We start from the raw sequence: 16,585 nt of genomic DNA, 5'->3' as shown, positions 1-16,585 counted from the left end.
TGACCTACTCCGCTCCCTCCAGAGCCCAAAATGTTGTACATTTGAGCCATGTCATTACATAGAGAGATGATGTACCTTCTCTAGCATTGCCCTATCTTTGAGCTACCTTAATGATGGTGATTTGAGACCCCTCTTTAGGGGATGATATACTTGTCTAGATGATGACATAATTCCTAGCCTTGTGATGTCCCCTTGCTTGGAGTGATGACATGGGCTTGGTTGATGATGACATATTGATTAGGGGGTTTTGCTTGATACATTATTTATGAACACTTTTATTCTCTCTCAAGAATATGATATAGAACAAGCTCTCACAATTATCGCATTGAACCGATATCCCATTAATTTTAACATAATCAATACTTACGTTCTTGTTTTTCTCCATCTCATTTACAACCTTACTATCCCTTTCGATTAGACATGTTGTTGATGAGGAGATGGGCTATTGAGTGGAGCAAGTTTTTGACCCATCCATGGCATATCTTGATTGAGACATGCACTTTTAAAGGATGGCATCACCCATGGAGACCTTTTCGCTCAAACATGTGGGTTAAAGGAAGCTTAATTTTATGTCTTAACATCAAGATTAATAACTTTTAGGTAAACTTGTGACCTAAACATGTAATCACATATTTAATTATTTTAGGGCTTTTAGTCAATTTTAAGGCTAAATCAATAGAGGGAAGTCGCACTAGCCTTTGATCATTGTAACACACACTTATTGATTTAGGGAGTGTGCACTAACATTTTTTTTCTTTGACACAATGGAGCATGATTGATCAAATTGTCTTGAGGAGGATATTATATGATTGGAAGGAATTTTCTCTTGAATGATAAAGTGACTCTATGGTGATTTTGTGCGAGTATCTTCTTCCACTTTGTAATTGTTGTAGAATTAGGGTTTCACTGTAATTTTCATTATATGTATTGAATATTATATGTATATCTTCCCTACCATTTTATATCTCCAATGGATTGAAGGTCACTACGGTTTAATGGAAAGAAACCTCATTGTAACATTATCTCTCATAACTCATATTCAATTGGTCCTTTTACATAGATCTCACCTTTGACTCCATTAGCCAGGGATTGAGAAAGACACTAGTTTATTAGCATGTCAATCCTATAAAAAATAAAAACCTTAATTTTTATTTTTATTTTTATTGTTATGTTTATTTTTTGTAGAGAAAATCAGGGTTAGATAATAATAAAAGGTGCATTTAATAACATAAAATATTTTAGACCTTATAGCGATAGGGTTAGATTTTGCATATATTAAATTGAAAAAGTAAAAATATAATTTCTTATGCATTTACCAACCACTTTCAAAGTTGACATCTAGGGTTTTATCGTTGGTTTATGCATTTTCAGCCATTTAAAATTTGTTGCAACATATTCCCTAGCTTACTCATTTTATAGCTTTGGTTTATTTATTGTTTATCGTCAACTCTAGGTAATTTTTGTTATCGCTGGCATAAATTTCGCATGTTCTAAATTATACTAACTGAAAAAACGAATTTGTAATAACAATTTGTAATTCGAAGGTAGGATGTGTTTGGAAACATATTTGAGCTTCTCCAAGACTATTTAAGCCCTCTAGATTTGGTCTAGGTTCTTTGAACTCCTTACTTTGGAGTTAAATTTTATTTCACCTTGAGCCCTACTTTATTGAACATTATACTCGAGGGTTTAATTTAGTGAAACCCTTGGAAGGTACTTAGCTTGAGAGTGTTTGGGTTATCTATTTTTCGAGATCTTCTAGGGAAGCCTCTCTTGTGGGGATAATATGCCCACAAAACAAAAGTGGAATAGTTACTGCGATGACAATGGTGACTAATCCCATTATTTCCCTTAATCTAAAGTGTTTAGTAAGGCTTTGCACTAAGTTGCTATATTTTGCGCTGTTAATTTTCCTGCAAACTTAGCACCTGGCAATCCATTGACCTAGTAGATTACAAATATACTAAATGAACGCACAAGTAGTTTATTATTATTAAATTAGTGGAAGAAAAAAATACAACCAATATTGCAAAGAAAAATGAACACAAATTATGTCCAATCAAATCAGTTCATATTATAATATTTAGAATCTATTGAGGCTCCCTTCCTTGGATAATGGCCCAACTAAGGAAATACATGTGCAACAATTGGATCTGATCCAATTGATCAAGCTTTCATTGGTGGATTTGGATCTCCTTGTTGTCTCCTTCCTCGAACCCAACACACTAGAGTATTACACTCCACACTAAGATGGTTTTCTCAATTGTGTGTGGTTGCATGGTGTGTCTTCTCCTTCTTCCTAGCCTTGCTTTTATAACTTTTTGTTGAGTTGAATCCCTAACGCTAATCTCCAAAGTGATTGATGATCAAAATTAGATCTTGTCTCACTTGAGATCAAGGGTTGCGATTAAAACATGTAATAAAGTAAATATTTGACTTTTTCTAATGTTTCTTAAGCTCAATGAGCAATTCATTCACACTAGAGCAAGTGTCTAAGGAGATCTTGGGTGACTTTTGGATGCCTAGACAATTAGAACTATGCAAAAGTGCTATCTTGAGCTACAAACATCAACAATCCCTCTTAGAGAGGGATGTACTTCTTCCCCCTATAACTGCATCTGCTATCATGGTTGCTCCCTCTAAACCGAAAGCCTTCCCTACCACCTGCTCTGAAAACATCCTCAAGTCCTACTCCACTTAACCTAGTTCCTAGAAGCCTCTTGCTCCTTAACATCCTGTAAGGTTGCCTCATACCAAAGGACCTTGACAGACCTGGAGGAATTTGTTGATGTTGAAAAATGTAACTAGGTTTGGTATTCATAAATGTATTTGAGTCATTATGTAATGTACTTATCAAAAGAATAAAGAATTTGTTATTTTTATTGTATCAATGACTTATTAAAGTGTGGGTTTCATGCTTAGGTCATCATTATATTATTCAAAGTCCCCATTGTGGTCTCCTAAGATTAATATTGAGTCAATAAAGTCATTGTCCAATTAAAGAGACCCTTCTTGGGCTTTGGAATCATGTAAAAAGATTTATTATTGAATAAAATATGATTTATGTAACCTCCACACCAAGTCTGCCTAAAGGACACCTATTCGACCTCACTTGGAGCCTATAAAAGGAAGGAGATCGAATTCATTTGGAGCATCTCATCTCAAGCTAGTTTGATATCTCTCTAGAAGCCAGAAAAGTGTCAAGTGGATCAAGGAAACCAAGACTGCCTAAAGGACACCTATTCGACCTCACTTGGAGCCTATAAAAGGAAGGAGATCGAATTCATTTGGAGCATCTCATCTCAAGCTAGTTTGATATCTCTCTAGAAGCCAGAAAAGTGTCAAGTGGATCAAGGAAACCAAGAGTGCGAGTTGGGTCAAAGTCAAAGAGAAGGAAGAAATCGAAGTTTTGGTGCTACTCTCTCTCTCTCTCTTTCGTGCCCTAGTTTGGGAGATCAAATTCTTCCAATTGTTGTTGCTTCCAGTTGTTGCTTGATATAGTAAGTTGATGCATAGTCGAAGTTGCTTGGGTGGAAGTGTTGCTACAAAGGGGTCGAAAATCTGGAAGCACTGACTTGGTGTGGAGGGAAGGTTTGGTATATGTCTAGGTTGAAGAGTCTCAAAGAAAACTATTAAAGGAAGAGACTTTTTTACTGGGTTTTCCCCTCGAGGGGGGTTTTTCCCTGGCATAGTGCCTACATCTTGTGTCTTGTGTTTTTGTGATCTTCATACAAACACTATATGGTAATTGCTTGATGAAAGATATGATAATAAAGAAGTAAAAGAAGCCAACATAACTCACAAGTAATTATCAAGAAAGAGAAAGCAAACCCTAATCTACTTGCATTGATTTCTCAACATGGTATCAGAGTTAAGGTCAAAGAATATTGAAGATCACTTCGCTGGCTTGAAGGAAAATGATTACTCCCTCTACTATAAGAATGGGATTCAATACTACAAGTTGTATCAAAAGGATCTTCCACTACTTATTCAACAAAATCAAAAGTCAAGGGTTCTTGGCTACACTTACAAGTTCACTTAATGATGATAATGCATGGATTATTGACAATGAAGCGTCTAGGGAAGAGTAAAAAACTTCACTCTCTATCAAAGGAATCATCTTTTCATATAGTGGAATTGGGAATCTATTGACAGTTGTCTAAGGAACCTCTAGAAGTTTATTAAAGGATCATATAAGGAGACCTTATAAGGAAAGAAGCTTACTATCTTCAAGGACAATGTCTAACACAGTAAAGGGAGAGAACAAATTAGAAGGAGCATCCAATTACAATGCTTGGAAAAAGAGGATAGATCTCATCCCCAAAAAGAATAAAGTCTTGGATCTAGTAAAAGGAAAAGTGAAGAAGTTTACAAAGAAATCAAAAAGTCTAAGGGACAGGGATCAAGCAAACTTTGCCAAAGAAGTTTCATCAAAGAAGAACATGATGGAAGGACCCGAAGTCAAAGACCTATTTTCCAGGAACTCTTAGGTACTCGATCCCTTGCATATCTTTCTACTACCCCTCAAGCTTGGAAGGAGCCCTTACCAACTTCAAATATAAGTATCTTATTCCTTGTATTGTCTTTTATATTTGGCTTCACTTACTTATCTAAGTTTGTTTATATTAGATACTAATCACATTTCTAGTCATATTTTTGTTTAGGAAAGACATGTTGAATACTCAAAGAACATGGAAGAGGGCTTCACAAGACAAAGCATTGGAATTACAAGGTTCGTTAAGAAACAAAGGTATGTCTTAAATTGTAAGTGTTTGCACTCTCCATATTCATTCTTGATAAAGAAACAAAGGTATGTCTTAAACTGTAAGTGTTTTTTCTCTCCATATTCATTCTTGATAAACTATTACTAACATCTTCTTTTCTAGCTTTTTTGAATCTTACATATTCTTGATTGGGTGATTCATCATTAGATAAATCTACCCTCCTCATATCTTTGATTACTCTTGTGAAACCCTAGAAAGGTTCTTTGTGAAAAACCCTAACTTAAGGGTATGTCGATGATAATGTGTGGAACCCTAGCCTACTTAGGGTTATTGTTGAAGTCAAAAGAAAATGTATGATGCTTTGATGATGTCATGTTTGGGGTTTTGGTATGAGTATGGAAACCCGGGTTGAATGGTAATGTCTGAAATCTTGAACATTTGAAGTATTGGTAATTTAGGGTTTGTTGTGTTTTGTATTGAAACCCTAGATCATTAGGGTTTGGTAGGGTGTATAAGCAAGACCCTTATTATGTCCTAGAAATGAAATCCTTGGCATGTGTGTGTTTGTCAGATCAAACCCTAGTCCAATTAAGTTAGTTATTTGTCTAACTCTTATTGATATTTGTGTATTTGGGTTTGACTAACACATGTTGTGATATGCTTATGCATGACGATGAAATCTTAGATGTATCAGTTGATTTGTTTGTTGATGATCATGAGTCCTAGGGTTTAGAACTAAGCCCTAGTCAAAGTTTGATTCTCTAGGATAGAATTTGTGAATTCTAAGGTTTTGTAACTAAACCTTAGTAAAAGTTCAAATCTCTAATATATGATGACAATGTGATAATTTTAGATTTGTGTAAGATTGTTGAAATTTGAAGTTTTAGTTATGATTGATGTTTGAGAAAACTAGGGCTTGCATCAAACCCTAGTGGAAGCTAGTCATGTTGTTGGATTAAGATATGATTGGTTTCGATTGTTAAAGAATCTTGAATGAAAATTAGGGTTTGTATGAAATCCTAGTAGGAAGTCTAACATATGAATTATGAAAGTCCTTGGATACATTGCAAATATATATTTGTTTGAATTGTTTCTAGGGCTTGCAATATATTGTAGTAGGGTATGTGATACCTCCCGAAGAAACATTGAAGCCCTAAACGTAATGAAAATTGTTATTAGATGCTCCAAGTCTTGATGAAGTAATCAAAGGTTTATGACAAAACCCCTAGTAAGAAGTTGAGTATGTGTCTCTTGTTTGTAATTAAGTTTGAGTATTTGGTATATAAATTTGAATGCTTCCATGATTTTGATATAGCTAACTTCATGCTTCTATAAATTTGGTTGTACTTGCTATCTAAGTTGTGCAGGTACGTAATCTTCAATGATGGTGAAGATGTTCGTAAAATAAAATTGATGTGAATGATGATAATCATGATAACTCTGATGAGAAAGATGGAAGCCATGAAAGATTCTCCGATGTCATAGAAAAGAAGTTGAGCCCCCTAAGTTGAGAGGGATCTTGGATGAAAGTTGATCTCCCTAGGTTAAGAGGGAGCTTGGGTATATTACATCCTCCTTGATTAGGAGGGAGTGATGGATACAGTTCTCTCCTTCATGTGTCATGCACTAGACTAGGAATAACAACCCTAAGTTTTAGTGAAGGTCATAAGTGAGACAAGAAATTGGAGAATTTATTTTGAAAGGACTGTTGAAATAAGAAAATCAGGATCGATTTGTGGAATATGTTGTTGCATGAAAGGTAGGAAAGGAAGTTGTATGGTTGAGGAATTTTCTACCAAGATTCATTTGGGAAACTGTAAGTCCTACTGTGGAAAGTTGAAGCAACGTCAAGTTCTCTGGAAGACCCCGGAGGTTTGTATTTTTTTATGTACATTTGAAAGTTTGTTACTGATTGGGGTTGTGTTTGTACAGGGAAATCTCTCGGAAGTTTGATAAAAGGTTTTACATGCTTAGTGTTGTCGATCAATTTATTTGGAGAGATTTGTTACCAATTATGATAAATTGGGAGTAGAGGCTTTGTGAGTAAGACATTGCTTGGGAGGACATCTGGCTAGCACTTTGTGTTGATGTCTAGGTCCCAAAGTAGGGAGGGTGGCATTGGTCGTAGAGCTCTGATCTCGGATACGCACGTAGTTCCCTAGGTTGGTGGTTAGCAAGTAAGCCTGATGGTACCTAGAGAGGTTGAAAGCTCGAGTCCACCTTAGTCCCACTTGAATAGATTGCCCTGGTTAGGAATCTAGTTTGCGGCATTGTGGTGCCTGTATTGTTGAGAGACCAATGGATAGATTGCCTTGGTCAGGAACCTAGTCCATGGCATTGTGGTCGCTAAGCTCTTCATTGTTCATATAGTTTGAGATCTTCCATTATATTTGTATATTATGAATACTTCTCTAGTTAAGAGGGAGTGTTGAAGAATGTAACTAGGTTCGATCTTCATAAATGTATTTGATTCATTATGTAATGTACTTGTCAAAAGAATAAAGAAAAAAAATGTATTATTGTATCAATGACTTATTAAAGCATGGGTTCCATGCATGAGTCATCATTATATTAGTCAAAGTCCCTATTATAGACTCCTAGGATTAATATTGAGTCAATAGAGTATTGTACAATTAAAGAGACCATCATGTAAAAAGGTTTATTATTGAGTAAAATATGATTTATGTAACCTCCACACCAAGTTGGCCTAAAAGACACTTATTCGATCTCACCTAGAGCCTATTAAAGGAAGGAGATCGAATTCATTTAGAGCATCTCATCTCAAGCTAGTTCAATATCTCTCTAGAAGCCAGAAAAAGTGTGAAGTGGATCAAGGAAGCCAAAAGGAGTGTAAGTTGGGTCAAGGTCAAAGAGCCTTGAAAAAATTGAAGTTTTGGTGCTACTCTATCTCTCTCGTGCCCTAGTTTGGGAGATCGAAGTCTTCCAAGTGTTGTTGCTCTTAGTTGTTGCTTGATGTCATAAGTTGATGCATAGTCGAAGTTGTTGGGGTGGGAGTGTCGCTGCAAAGGGGCCGAAGATCTGAGAGGGTTGACTTGGTGTGGAGGAAAGGTTTGGTCTATGTCTAGGTTGAAGAGTCTCAAAGAAAACTAATGACGGAAGAGAATTTTTTACTAGGTTTTCCCCTCGAGGGGGGTTTTGCCCTGGCATAGTGCGTACATCTTATGTATTGTGTTTTTGTGATCTTCATACACACATAATATGGTAATTTCTTGATGAAAGATAAGATAATAAAAAAGTAAAAGAAGCCAACATAACTAACAAGTAATTATGAAGAAAGAGAAATAAAACCCTAATCTACTTGGATTGATTTCTCAACAGATTACATATCTATTGAATGCATGCACAACTAGGTTATTAACATTAAATTAGCAGAAGCTAAAATAACCAATTTCACAAAGAAAATTGATATAGATTTTGCCTAATTAAATCAATTCATCATTTAAATATTCAAAATCTGCATGGGATACTACCTTGGGATAATGGCCCAATTGAGGAAACACATTCTCAACAACTGGATCTGATCCAACTGATCAAGCTTTCCTTCGCTAATCTAGATCTCCTTGATTCCCCCTTCCTCAGACCCAACACACTAGAGTATTACACTCCTCACTAAGATGTCTCTCCCAATCTTGTGTTCTTGTGTGGTATGTCTTCTCCTTCCCCTTAGTCTTGCTTTTATAACTTTTTGTTGAGCCAAGTCCCTAACCCTAATCTCTAAAGTGATTGACGACCGAGATTAAATCTCACCTACTTGAGATCAAGGGTTGAGAAATAAACATAATTACTAAAGTAAATACCCTATTATTTTCTAATGTTTCTTTAGCTTAATAACCCAACATGACAATTTTGTGCTTTTCCTAAGTTAAAACTTAGACTACATTACAAATGTGACTTGCTCACGCTAGAGAAAGTGTCTAAGGAAATATTGGGCGACTTTTGTACTCCTAGACACTTAGGCATGTGCATAAATACCTGCATGAGCTACAAACCTTAACATGCGGTAACATTTGTGTATTTTTATCTCTCTATTTCTGTACCCTTATGTTAATGAGTTGTGAAAAAACCAAATCCAAGGACCTACCCATTTTATGCTACATCGTATATGCCTCTAAGCCACTTTTACTTCAAAAGTTGTCTTCCCCTCGTTTATGTAATTTAGTTATGTAACCAGCAGTTGATTCCAGTGATTATAAAGTTTTACCTATGGACAAAAAATAATTTTGACATTGATTGTTAGATACTAATATTTATAGTATTACAGAGCCACTGATCTATGTTTAACACATGCATGCTTGCCAAGATTTAACAACAACATTCAACCACGGATACTCTCTTGCGACAAAGTTTTAAACTGGATCAACCTCTATGTCCATCAAGATTATTACAGAAACTTCAAAATGATAATCAACAAATAAAAATAGCTAGCAAGACAGCATCATGCAACGGCATCATGCAACCGCTTAACACTCATTTTTAAGGTGTCTTCCTAGAAAAGGAAGTGAATTTACACAAAAATAAGTAATGCTAATAATAATACCCTAGCGGTAGTTCTGGTCCAATACACTCTGGCCTTTGAATCCCATTATTGTCCCCCCTTATCAAAGTCGTTATGTAAAATTACTTCCATTCCTCCAAAGAGCTTTTTCATAGTTGTTTCATTCTACATTATGAGAATTTCATGTGTTTTGTCAGGCTAGAAATTCAACTGTTACAATGGCTTATTCAACCTGAATATATTAGTCTCGAACCTATGCTTTACAAGGTATTAGTTCCTGACAAGTACGGTTTTAAGTTAATACCAGATAACTATCGCTTCAACTTGTATTTCTCAGACTCACATGGCAGCTTTGCCAACAAGTCGATTTGCACATGTGACAGCAGTCACACAGTGCTATAATGCATCATGTCAACATAGAATTTTATATCTGCACTTTTACTGCAGAACATTTTCATTATTTTGATTTTCAGATGCTTTTTCTTTACTACATTGCGCCTGTCTCTCATACAAACGATAAAGTATAGTTGATTTTGTCATCTGTGGTTCTCGTTCCAGTAAAGCAACTACGTCTTTCACAGATATATTACGGATGGGCTTAATCTGAGATGATGGCCCTAAATTTCTCCCCATACTTCGTACTGGTCCTGCAGAACGGAAGACAAATTACCAATCATGAATTCTTCAAGTTTGTTATGAAATCCAGAGACATCCATCTACTCTGAACACAATTTTCTTTTATAAAAGGCACATTGCCACCCAGATGTCACATTAAGATTAAAGGATATACCAGTTGTGGCAGCATTTGAACCCTTGTTATCACCTTCTTGATGGTCAGATGCATTCGCAGTCTTCAATCCACCAACGGATTTTTTTTGTACATCTTTATTACCACGAGGGTTAGATGCTCCATCAGTTGCACCTACTCACATTACCATGTTAGGATTTATAGTGTTAAATATTTATGCATCGAGTTGACCTTATAATAAATGCAATATAATCAATCGTCCTATTGTTGAAAAAGAATTAACACTTGAGACCTTCGCGTTTCTGTCGAGCTTTCTCGGCCATTAATTGCCACTTCGATAACATGTCATCTCCTCCAACAGCCGCTCGTGCAGCAACATTTGCTGCATTTGCTCTCATTTTATCTTCTTCTTCTTTGCTTGCCTGAAAAAGCTCAAAAAGTGATGCAAGTGAACACCGTTAACTATTAATTTGTGAAAGAACTCAAAAAGCAACATACGTACTTCCAAACAATATCAAATGTTCAATGATGATTCTTACCCTCTGTGCTTTGGGACGATTTTCATCCTTTTCTCCTTCAACAGCAGCATTATTCTCCACCTGATGAATAATATTAACCTCAAATATAAATTATTTGAAAGGGCACTACAAATCTAATTAAAACTTGACTCCACAAAATTTTGTTAGTAGTAAAACAATTTACATATTTAAGTATTTTTTTTTTTTCGAGCTAGGCAGGGCCAGCCCCAAAGTTGGATAGAAGAAAGATCTTCCCACCAGTGGGATGCCATCACCAGGATTGTGCGAAGCTCAGTCAAGCTTGGACACCCCTTGGGGATAACTTAATTCCCCCAAAGGTGGCTCCCATCCTCAACCCCTTCCCATGAGATTTGAACCTATGACCTGGTGGATACTAAACCCCACACAAACCAATCAATCTACACCTCGTTGGTTATTTTACATAATTCAAGTATATTACGCAAACATTTTGAGTTTATATATTGAATGAAAAACATGCACACTGAACCATATTGAATCTGAAAGAAATATAATAACAAGTGTTTTATATGCTATAGAAGGTTGCCTGATGCTTCAAAAGAAATGCTGACTGGCAAATTTGTTTCAATTTTTCTTTTGTAAAGGATTTGGCAGTTTCAATTTTTCTTTTGTAAAGGATTTGGCAGTTTCAATTTTTCTTTTGTAAAGGATTTGGCAATAAATATTCTGCAAAGTTTTGCCAATTAATTCAGATATAATGACTGTAAAAACTGTTTTCTCCAACTTATAGTTCAACTACATAACTTCAAAGGCAGTTCTCATCATTGCCTTCTTTTACACAATAGCATAGTGCAAATTGCAAACAAGACCACTCTTTATAAATCTTGCCTTCTTACATTGGTAACTTCAGGCCTTAAACACAGGCAGAAGAATCTAAGACAAATATTGACTGGCAGAGCAGATCATTGCAACTTGCAACATATCCATAAGTAATGGAGAAAGCTCAGGTCTACCTGCTCTGACATTGAAGGGATCATTCGATATAACCAATAGCTATCTTCTGCTCTTGCTGACATATCATGGATTCCTTCAGTGAGAATATATACACTCTACATTTAGACATCTACAACATGTACCACAAAGAACACCTACAGCCACTAGGGACATAATATAGAAAGTTGAACCACTAAAGATAGCTACTTCTGAAAGTCACTTTGGCCATGCCAAATAGATAGTACCCATTTTCATATTCCTGGCATGTGAAAGAGGTATCTAAGCTAGAGCACGTCATCACAACCTTTACCAGAAATCTACCAAGTAAATTATACTCTGATCAAGCAGAAGAATTGAAGATGATGTCCTCTTTGACCAATGGATACATACGAAGCTACTTCATACTTTTTTCTTATGCGTGATCAATGATGTCTTAATCTCCACCATATGGAACAAGAAATTTTGGTGAGGAAATCCTCTCTTTGTTGAAAAATGTGTAACTAGGTTCAGTCTTCATAAATATGAAATGTACATTTGATTCTTGAATATTGTAAAATGAAAGAAAAAATGTTATTGCTATTTTAGAGCATGGGTTTCATGCTCAAGGTGTTTTATTTTAGAGGTCAAGCACCCATTGAGTGTTTCTAGGGTTTGTCCTAGGTCAAGAAGTCAAAAGAGTCATTGTCATAAGTTGAAGACCCCATTGGGCACATTGTAACTTGTAAACAGAATTATTTTTGTCTTTAAAAGTGTCAACATACCCTTGAAGACCAAGTCGGCTTGCCAGCTAAGAAGTCGACCTATTTCGAGGAGCTTCGTCCACCTTAAAACTCTATATAAAGTAGGGAACTCGACCTCCTTTGGACATTCATTTCATCTCTCATCATTTGCAAAGGAGAAGAAAAGGAAGGCTAACGAAGGAGGCGAAGGACGAAGGAAGAAGTGTTTGGGTTATTTCTATCTCTCTCTATCTCGTACGTGCGAAGAAGTAAGGTTAGGGTTTACTGCTTCAAGGTCGAAATTCTCAAGTCGCTGAAAGAGGATCAAAGTCGCTGGAAGAGGAGCCTAATAGGTCCCTACTAGCTCCAGACAAGGAAGCAAACCAAGCGAAGTTGTCAGGAGGCCTTGGAAGACTAAATTTCGCTCACGTGTGGATGCAGTAGCAGTTGCAGGGGCTGAAAATTTCAGACCTATAGTAGAGGTCGAAATTCTGTAGTTGGGGGTCGAAGTTGTGTTGCTGGAAGAGATTTGACTAGGTTTGCCTTGGACAAAGGAAGCACATGATCAAGAAGGTTGGACTTGGTCTTGAAAAGGTATTGGTCTTGGTCTATAGGTCTTCGAATTTGTCAATTGAAAAATATATAAGAAGAGAAGAGATTTACGGGTTTTCCTCTCAAGTGGAGAGGCTTTGGCCATGGCTTGCAGCCTATATCCTATGTTCTTGTGTACTATTGTTCTTCTTGTTTTGATAGTTGTTTGATGATAAAAACAAACATAATAATAAGAGAAGAAGCTAATAAGTAAGGAAAAGTAAAAAGACATCACAATCAGTTATCAAGAAAAGAGAAATCATCCTAACTACTGCCTTATAGATTTCTCAACATGGTATCAGAGCTAAGGTTGGCTAAGGGCATGATGAAGATCTCTACTACATTGAAGAAGTTCCTAAGTGTACAATGGTGGCAAGTCATCTCAAGAAGGGCATTAAAGAACTATGGGATCTCCTATTTTCTCTCAAGAAGGATATGACCAAGATATCTACAAAGGACGAAGGACTATTCTTAGCACTTACCAACACATTTGAAGATGAGAATATTTGGGTGATCGACAGTGGAGCATCAAGACATGACTAGTGAGCTCAAGCAACTAAAGACATTGTCAAGAGGAAAATCTTCTTACTCTGTTGAACTTGGTGACAAGAAGAGCTATCCTATGAGAGGAATTAGATCCACCTCGCTAGAGTTGGAGAATGCTAGGAAATATTCATCTCAACATCCTATTTGTTCCAAGTTTGAATAAGAATCTACTTTCCATTTCATGTCTACAAGATAAGGGAGATAGAATTGCTTACATATATGGAAAAGTTGTAGTATGGGATAAAATCTCTAGCATCGAAAATGCAAAGATGATTGGGATCCGTGAAGGAAGACTACAAATTGTTGACTCCCCTCTCTCAAGCTTTGGTTCACATTGAAGTTAGCCCATGTGAAATTTGGCATAGAAGGTTTGGTCACCTTCACTACAAAATCCTACCAACTCTAAATTCAATGGTGAATGGCATCCCCGAACTCAAGGAAGATCATGAAGGAGTATGCAAGGGATGTGCATTGGGTAAAAATACCAAGAGACCATTTGGAAGCAGTGCTTCAAGGTCAAAAGAAATTATGGATCTCATTCATTTCGATGTTTGTGGTCCTATGTCTCCAAAGTCTCTTGGAGGTCATCTATATTATGTAACATTCATTGATGACCACTCAAGGAAAACTTGGGTTTATTTGATGAAATCCAAGGATAAAGTATTCGTCAAATTTCAAGAATTCAAAGCTGAAGTGGAAAACCTTAAAGAAAGGAGAAGGACGATAATAAGGTTCAATAATGGAGAAGAATATACTTCAAAGGAAATCATAGCTTTCTATAAGGAGTTTGGGATTAAGAGGGAGCTAATAGTCCCATACAATCTCGAACAAAATGGAGTTACAGAACGAAAGAATCAATCTATTGAAGAAAGTGTAAAAGCCATGTTACATGATCAAGATTTGCCGAAATTTTTGTGGGGGAAGCAACTAAGACGGATGTATACATTCAAAATCGAAGTGCCCACAGGTCACTAGATAACATGACTCCTGAAGAAGCATTCAATTGGAAGAAACCAAGTGTGGAACATCTCCAAATTTTTGGTTGTCTTGTCTATATTCAAATTTCATACACTGAAGGACAAAAGAGAAGAAGAAGAAGAAAGCTAACGAAGGAGGAGAAGGACGAAAGAAGAACTGTTTGGGCTATCTCTCTCTCTCTCTCTCTCTCTCTCTCTCTACCTCACACGTGCGAAGAAGGAAGGCTAGGGTTTACTACTTCAAGATCGAAATTCTCAAGTTGTTGAAAGAGGATCAAAGTTGTTGGAAGAGGAGCCTAGGTCACCTACTAACTCTAGACAAGGAAGCAAACCAAGCGACATTGCTAGGAGGCCTTGGAAGACTAAATTTCGCTCACAAGTGTGGATGCAGTAGCAGTTATAGGGGACGAAATTTTAGACCTGCAGTAGAGGCTGAAATTCTGTAGCTGGGGGTCGAAGTTGCATTGTTGGAAGAGATTTGATTGGGTTTGACTTAAACAAAGGAAGCAAATCATCAAGAAAGTTGGACTTGGTCTTGAAAGGGTATTGGTCTTGGTCTAGAGGTCTTGGAATTTGTCAATTGAAGAATCCATAAGAAGGGAAGAGATTTATGGTTTTTCCTCTCAAGTGGAAAAGTTTTGGCCCTGGCTTGTAGCCTATATCCTATGTTCTTGTGTACTATTGTTCTTCTTGTTTTGGTAGTTGTTTGATGATAAGAACAAACATAATAATAAGAGAAGCTAATAAGTAAGGAAAAGTAAAAAGACATCACAAGCAGTTATCAACAAAAGAAAAATCATCCTAACTACTTCCCTATAGATTTCTCAACACTCTTAACCGTGGTTTGAAGGAGACTCGAGCTAGCTTATTGGCTACATCAGGAGTGAAATTTGTATTTTCTCCTACTATAGAATGAATCTAGACTGTGTTGCACAAAGATGTTGTATACATTGCAGTAGGTAGAGTACCACCAGGACTTCAGTGACTATCTGATACTAGGTTTCTCATCTTATAATTAAATGACGTCAAGATACTTTTATAGACAAAATCCAATGCCACTGAAGATACACGTTCAGAAGGTTAAGTACTTGCCCAACACGAACCCGAATGAACTGCAACATCCATATAGTAGTGAATAAAAGATTCAAGAGACATCATAATTTTCCAAGGAGAAACGATCTCCGCTACATGAAGACTCGTTATTCAATACGTCTTCCACTCACCCTATTAAGACGACACAGAAGACCTTTTGATCTTGCTTCATGATACTTGCATGGACAATCAGAATTAACAGTTGAACAAACACTAAAGGGAAATGGCATATTTGTATTTTATTTTATTTTACTTTTGGTTTCATGGGAAGACGTGAGAGTATTAAACATTGTCCTAATTCAATGCCTTGCAAATTTGACTTGGAACAAAACCATTTCCTTTGAGAAACAAACATTATTGTGAAAAGTTGAGACTGAAGATGGAGATGTTTCCATGTTTGTGGAAACAAAATATGTTTATAGAAAGACGGGGTGAAACGTTTCAGCCAGCACCAACATTTTCTGTAGAGATGTAGATACTCATGAGTTTAGAACTGAGATGGATATTGTAATATACCTAAGGTATATTGTTGAGTAAGTACTTGTTGCCATCAATGTCAAATTCAGAGGGGGTTGTTAAGTATTCATTGTCATTAGTATCATTGTTGTATGCATGTAGTTGTTTTTTATTCCAAAGTGTTGGAAATCTAGCTTGTTTGTTGAGTATTGGATGTGGAGCCTGGCTAGTCTATCTTAGAAGACATTTTGCCTACAAGTACCTTGTTAAAAAGTGCATTTAGATTAATAAGATTCTTCTCGCCATGATAACTATTTGTGAGGTACTTTTAATTTTTCTTATTAGCACAATCTTTGCTTGTTAATATTAGAGTGTCTTCTTAGTTCATCAAATAGTTACCCAAAACAAAAAGACAAGAACACAAGATGTTGGCTTTCTGCCAGGCCAAAACCTCTCACTCTTTGAGAGGAAAACCTGCACAAAATTATTCTTATAGAGTTTCCAATTGACGATTACCAAGACCATGACCCTTGACCTATTAGGCCAATCCAAGACCAAGACACCAATCATGTTCTTTGTCACTGCTGAGAGCATCATCTCTGCTACTGAAGACATCACTGTTGCTACACCAAGGTCATCACTATTACAGTTGCACCATTGTTGCACCTTCACCAAGATCATTACTACTCCTTTACTGAGATCATAGTTGCTCCTTCACTAAGATCT

At 36.4% G+C, this 16,585-nt stretch overlaps 1 protein-coding gene across 3 annotated transcripts in view; it reads right to left on the bottom strand.

The window, feature by feature from the left end:
- Window positions 1-9,352: 9,352 nt before the first annotated feature.
- LOC149234134 (transcription initiation factor TFIID subunit 4b-like) overlaps window positions 9,353-16,585 on the bottom strand; it is a 138,545-nt gene continuing 131,312 nt past the window's right edge. For all 3 annotated transcript variants that reach the window (XM_089371757.1, XM_089371758.1, XM_089371759.1), the window contains exons 12-15: window positions 10,528-10,587; window positions 10,281-10,410; window positions 10,031-10,162; window positions 9,353-9,887 (exon numbers count right to left, since the gene is read on the bottom strand). In XM_089371757.1, coding sequence (XP_089227883.1) covers window positions 9,679-9,887; window positions 10,031-10,162; window positions 10,281-10,410; window positions 10,528-10,587 — 531 coding nt within the window. In that variant the 3' untranslated portion in view covers window positions 9,353-9,678. The remainder of the gene's footprint in view (window positions 9,888-10,030; window positions 10,163-10,280; window positions 10,411-10,527; window positions 10,588-16,585) is intronic.

Source organism: Pinus tabuliformis, chromosome 8 (assembly GCF_031772625.1).
Source record: "Pinus tabuliformis cultivar Carrire ecotype Pingquan chromosome 8, CPIR1, whole genome shotgun sequence".
Lineage (NCBI taxonomy): Eukaryota > Viridiplantae > Streptophyta > Pinopsida > Pinales > Pinaceae > Pinus > Pinus tabuliformis.
The sequence above is the reverse complement of the archived record's forward strand: the minus strand, read 5'-3'. Positions and strand labels throughout refer to the sequence as shown.